Genomic DNA, 5,908 nt, shown 5'->3' with positions numbered 1-5,908 from the left:
GTATGTGGTATGATGGGGGAACTTAGTAAGCTTTGTGCTTAGAGTTTTGGTTTTGGTTTCAGGTACCTCTTCGTTGAAGGGTATGTAGCCGGCGGTGTAGCAGCGCATCACACACACACATGTTTTCGCAAGAAGTTTTTGGGACTGTGGTCTGATTTTCAATACTTATGATGTTATGGTTTAAAATACAACATTATGATTTTGTAATGGAATGTTTTATTGACAATGTTTCGGTAAAATGTTTATTAAATGCGTTAATTCAAAAATGAAATTTTTGGCCTTGAAAATTGGGTCGTTACAAGTTTGTATCAGAGCCCTGGTTTGAGGGATTCGAACACACCCTCGGGGGTGTCTGGACTCAAACCGAGGGACTAAAAGATCTTTCAAGGAAAAATGGTTTTCTAAAGTCTAAACTGAGAAATTTTAAGAAAGATGAGGTATGTGATGCGTGCGACCGGCCGGGCTCAAGTAAGTTTTCCCCTAGATACCCATACTTGTTATGTTATGTTATATGGTTTTGATTCAGAGAACTGCATGCTAGAATAGGACTAAGGATCTAGGAGGATGCCTTGTGTGCCTGATATATGATTCTGAGAATTGCATGCTAGTTAGGGCTAAGGATCTAGGAAGGATGCCTTATATGCCTGTTGTACGAGCTTTATGTTAGGACTGTTTAGTCAGCAGTAGGATGGCCTGTGTAGGTTATGCCTGGTTTGGTTACTCAAGGCACGAATGCTGCTTGCTTTGTGTGCTATGGGGGTTCTGACCAGCTTCAACTAACTAAGGAGCGAATATGTAACAGTATCCGCAAGCTAGTTAGGGGGAGGTGGTGGGGACTCCTAGTGCAGCTGATGGCGGAGAGTAGGTTGGAGAGTGCCCTAGGGAAGCCTAGGATGAGGTCAGTAGAAAGGGTATCGGATCCGGGGAAATTTGTAACACCTGATATGTTTTCTTTAGTATATGTATTTTTCTCTAGGCCTGACGAGTTGGAGGATCAACTCGTCAAGTAGGGACATGGCTGCGGACGTTTTAAGTGACCGACTCGGCGACTAGGTGTTGGATAAGTGAAACCCTAAATCTAAGGGTTTGCACCCTATATAAACAACTTAACTCAGCCTCCCTTGTCCCTAACACTCTCTTGAAAGCTTCATATCGAACCCTAGCTGTTTGTGTGTGAGTTAAGGCCATTTTTGGTGTTCTTGTGTGGATTGTAAAGCTTGGAAGGAAGAAAGGAGCTTGGAAATCAAGTTGGGGCTTGTAGATCCGGAGATCTTACTTCATTTTCAGCAGCTTCAAGGTATAATGCCCCTTTCTTGACTCATATATATGTTTATTCATCTTTAACTTGGGATCTCTATGGATTTCTAAGTCATTTTCGGATTTGGAAGTGTTGAGTGGGTTTTGACTTTAGATCTGGGCCTTAAGAGGAGTCTCATGGCATAAAGGTGCCAACTTTAGGGCCATGAGAGCCCCATGCACATTGTAGGACACTTTATATGGATTTTTGAGCTAAAAACCCCATGCACGTGCATCAAGTTTGGAACTTTACGTATAAAATGGACATTAGGAGGCCAGATCTATGGTTTTGGAGTGTTAGACCTCATTTAAATCGACTGTATGGAATTGGTCAAGGTTGGACTCGGCGAGTTGTTCTTGGCACTCGATGAGTCGGTGACCATTATGCACCAAACCCCCTTCCTGTGAATGTGTAAGTGTTAGGAAGGAAGTCCCTTGTGGGTTTAGACGCGAAAAGGGACCTGGAAACCATGGGACTCGACAACTGGTATGAGTAGACTAGGCGAGTCCATAGCAATCTCCCAATCTTTGAAGATGTTCTCGACGAGTTGTTAATACAACTCGGCGAGTCATAGACTGGACAAGTTCTTAAGTCGGATATGAACTCGACGAGAGCGAGAAGGAGCTCGGCGAGTCGGATGAAGATAGTCCCGATGTTATGATTGAAGGAGAACCCGTCGAGTTTTTGCTAGACTTGATGAGTGGGTTCGGGGTTTTGTGTGGGATTAGAGAAGCATGGACTCGATGAGTTGATAGGCCAACCCGGCGAGTCAGGTCAACTGAATGTTGACTTTGACCAACATTGACTTTGACTGAACTTGGACTGACCCTGTTTAGGGTTGTATGTGATGTGTGTTGACTTGAAGGTTGTCGTGTAGGGATCGAGGAGTCGTAGGGAGTCGAATTGTGCGCCGAGGATAGTTCAGACACTACACGACATTGAGGTGAGTTACCTTCCAATAGGGGTGGGTGTAAGGCCACAATACCGGCCCACCAAAAAGGGGTATTTAGAAGATAATGGTCTTTGTGATAATTATCTTGGTCTGGTTATGTGTTGGTTATGAGGTTTATCTGGATAGTATGTTATGTGTATGGTAGGGATTAGTTTCCCTGACAGTGGTCTTTAGGACCCAAGGGTAGGTCAGTACCCGGATATGCCTGACTGTATGCTTATATCTGTTGATTATACGCTAGTGGTAGGGGGTGAAATAGTCCCCAGTTACCGGTTGAAAGATACCGATGTTGATTACTCGTTTAAAGATACCGATGATGGTTACCGGTTGAAAGATACCGATGAAGGTTACCGGTTGAAAGATACCGACGATATTGTATAGTATGTTGTATGATGGGGGAAATTACTAAGATTTGTGCTTACAGTTTTGGTTTTGGTTTCAGGTACCTCTTCATTGAAGGGGAAGGAGCCGGCGGTGTAGCAGCGCATCACACACACATGTTTCCGCAAGAAGTTTTTGGGACTGTGCTCTGATTTTCAATACTTATGATGTTATGGTGTAAAATACAACATTATGATTTTGTAATGGAAAGTTTTATTGTCGATGTTTCGATAAAATGTTTATTAAATGCGTTAATTCAAAAATGAAATTTTTAGCCTTGAAAATTGGGTCGTTACATTGACTCCTTTCCTTATGCTCTTGTCTTCCCAGCTGTTATTTCTTCATGTTTGGATCAAACAAAGTACCATTATGGTTACTATTAAATGATTGCTTCTTTTCATTCCTGTAAAACCTAGCAATAGATGCAAACATGTGAAAATTATCGAGCTATACATTGCATTCGTTTTAAACTAGATCATTTAGACCCTTCGCCTTTAAAATCTGACAAACGCAAATCATTTCCCCAACTTGAACAAATTTCGTGCAATGTAAATATATGCGACAATACCTAATTTATCACCCCGTTTCCACGAATCTTAAGTTTCTATGGATGGAAGTTCAAAACATATAGAGTGATCGAACCCTTATCTATCAGATGTTTAGTACCATTACGGTGGTTATTTCTTTCCCCTGCATCATTTTGAACTTCCTTCCCATAGTAAACCATACTACATTCATTCGTGCTTCAACAGACCGTCATCACATAAGTAATTAGGTACAACTATGTATCGTCGCCAACGACCCACCCCACTTTGTTTATTCTGATAAGGTATCTGGTCGTTGGTTTAATCACCGGAAACTAGGGTTTTTTTATCACCTTGTGGCTTGAAATTGATTGTTTGAAAGGTTTTATTCGCTGTACTCTATAATGTAGTTGATTCAGTTGTATCGACTGTGATATATGTTTTATTCATATAAATTTGTAAATTTTGAGAATGTTTGTTTTAATATTCCTAGTAGTTTTAGTAATTTAAGTATTTAACTTTCTAACCTATATCTAATATGAATTTTTGCATGCAAAGAATTTAGTTACGACAAATTATAACCCGATATCAGGAAATACGGAAAAAAATGGTGAAGCAATATTAGAAAGTGGAGAAGAATCAACTGTCGACAATAAAATTCGACATTGGACAAATATAAACCACTTAGGGCGTTTCCAACACAACCAGCTTGTAGCGGGTAGCCAGTTAGCTAGTAGTTGGTAGCGTTTCGTTAAATGTTACGTGAAACAACTTTTGGTTTTCAAACTTTTTATTTAAACTAAACATTAAAAGCATGTAGTGCCAAACAAAGTTGTTTATTCAAACAAAATATTTTGTCAAACGCTAGATGCTAGAAGCTCCAAACACTTTCAAATGTTTCATGCCAAACACGCTTATACATTACAAAAGTTTAAAATTTAATAAATTATGTAAATCTTTATGAAACCACTTCATTTTCAAGATTTCCTCTTTTAACTTTAAACCAATAGTTTGTCTAGTCACAACACAAAGAAAATTTCATATTACAATCAAACCTTTTTATGATGATAAAACTCTATAAAAATAAAAGTTGAAAGCTTGTAAATTTTGAAAAACTTTTAAATACCAAAATAGACAAAAACGTGCACCCACACAATTACAATATTATTCCAAATCCATAAAAAACATTTTATCCACAAGTTAAAATTCACACCACCATAATATATCAAACAAACAAGTTAAACATAATTACACAACAATATCACCCCGAATATGCCTTAGGATCACCGGAACTACAACATCGGGTGAGCTCAACTGCGGGAGATGACCCTCAGTCGACATAACCTCAACAATAGACTCACCACCAAGGTTTTGATGAAGATACTCAGATACAACCACAGGAACTGCTAGATCCTTCATGCTCTGAATTATATGACATGGGGTTATGACATGACACAATAAATGTCGCATATCACTTTGGAAAATGGTTTGTGCAACACTTAACGCAATATCAGGTCTCATATTGAAAAGCGTTCGACTAAATTCTTGAACTGAAACACACTCCATATCTGCACCAACTGCTAATGGCGCAAAACCAGAACACCATGCCTTGAAATTCGACTCCATTGCTTGGAATAGTTGATCCAGATCTTCTTGTTCGTATCCTCCGAAGTAATCCACATCATTCAGATACCTGACACAATCGGTTTTATACCATATTAACATGATAATTTGAAAACAATAACTTAATTCATATACATAATTTGTCTAAGATGTGAAATCCTTGAAAGAAATTATTATAAAATTGATGTTCATTTACTCAACTAACGATAAAGTTGACATGATTGAAGTTTGAAACTTACCATATCAAGCGTGTCTTTTCTGTTAAATAGTAAATTAACAACAAATTACCCTAAACAGGAAACGTTTTCAAACTTAAACATAAATCCAAATTCAATCATCATCACATCATGCTAAATTCAACAAATTCCAAAAGTCAACGACACCCAAAAGCCAAAATCGAAAACTGTTTGAGTTTGACTAACCTTGGAGAAGCTGAAATCATGAGGAGTTTGGAGAACAAATCAGGACGACTAATCGAAGCAACAGCCCCAATCATGGCAGATACAGAGTGACCAACATATATACATGAAGAAACTTTAAGTTCCTCCAAAATGCCGATCACATCGTACGCATAACCTTCTAAACTCGAATACCGATCAAAATCGAAGTATTCTGGGTTTGTTGTTCCTGCCCCCATGTTATCATACAGAACAACTTTGTAATCTTCAACGAGATGAGGAACCAGATGCTTCCATACCGACTGATCTGTTCCGAATCCGTGAGCCAAAACAATCGTCCGGTCGCCGGAGCCTAAGATCTTCACATTGTGAGCTTGTTCTACGACTCCCATGGTGGGGTTTTTCGCGATTGAATTGGATTTTTAGTGGTGGGAGATGTGAAAAGGGTTTGATTTTGTGAATTTGTGTTGTGGGTGTAGTGTGGAATTGGTATGCCATTGATGACCACATGTTATTGGCTACGATTATAATTTTGTTGGATTGGAATCTGGAGTGGATTGATTGTGCGTGTGTGATGTATGAGAAGATTACGTGGAGTTGATTGATCTGACGGTTGATGTGAGTTTGATTGCAACTTGATTTTGGACTGCTAACTACCACGCAAGGATTGGGACAGGTTGGGTACTCTTCTTTTCACTTATTTATGTAGTTTAACTTTACCCAAGAAATACAA

General features: G+C 39.0%; 1 protein-coding gene across 1 annotated transcript; it reads right to left on the bottom strand.

Annotated features, from left to right (window-relative positions):
• Positions 1-4,285: 4,285 nt before the first annotated feature.
• Positions 4,286-5,685, bottom strand: LOC145097525 (karrikin insensitive 2 receptor CA). The gene is made up of 2 exons (XM_079035101.1): positions 5,200-5,685; positions 4,286-4,847 (listed from the first exon to the last, which is right to left on the bottom strand). Exons 1-2 carry the CDS (start codon positions 5,565-5,567, stop codon positions 4,403-4,405), a joined length of 813 nt encoding a protein of 270 aa, XP_078891227.1. The 5' UTR covers positions 5,568-5,685; the 3' UTR covers positions 4,286-4,402.
• Between the last annotated feature and the right edge of the window lie 223 nt (positions 5,686-5,908).

This window comes from Lactuca serriola, chromosome 4 (genome assembly GCF_051521515.1).
Source record: "Lactuca serriola cultivar US96UC23 chromosome 4, Lser_US96UC23_V15, whole genome shotgun sequence".
NCBI classification, from domain to species: domain Eukaryota; kingdom Viridiplantae; phylum Streptophyta; class Magnoliopsida; order Asterales; family Asteraceae; genus Lactuca; species Lactuca serriola.
Note: the sequence above shows the minus strand (reverse complement) of the source record. Positions and strands in the feature narration are given on the sequence as shown.

Bases quoted from the DNA above. Each gene is read 5' to 3' on its own strand.
- LOC145097525 (XM_079035101.1), bottom strand. From the start codon at position 5,567: ATGGGAGTCGTAGAACAAGCTCACAATGTGAAGATCTTAGGCTCCGGC. The intron at 4,848-5,199 runs GTTAGTCAAACT...CGATTGTGTCAG, and splicing joins ATGATTTCAGCTTCTCCAAG to GTATCTGAATGATGTGGATT.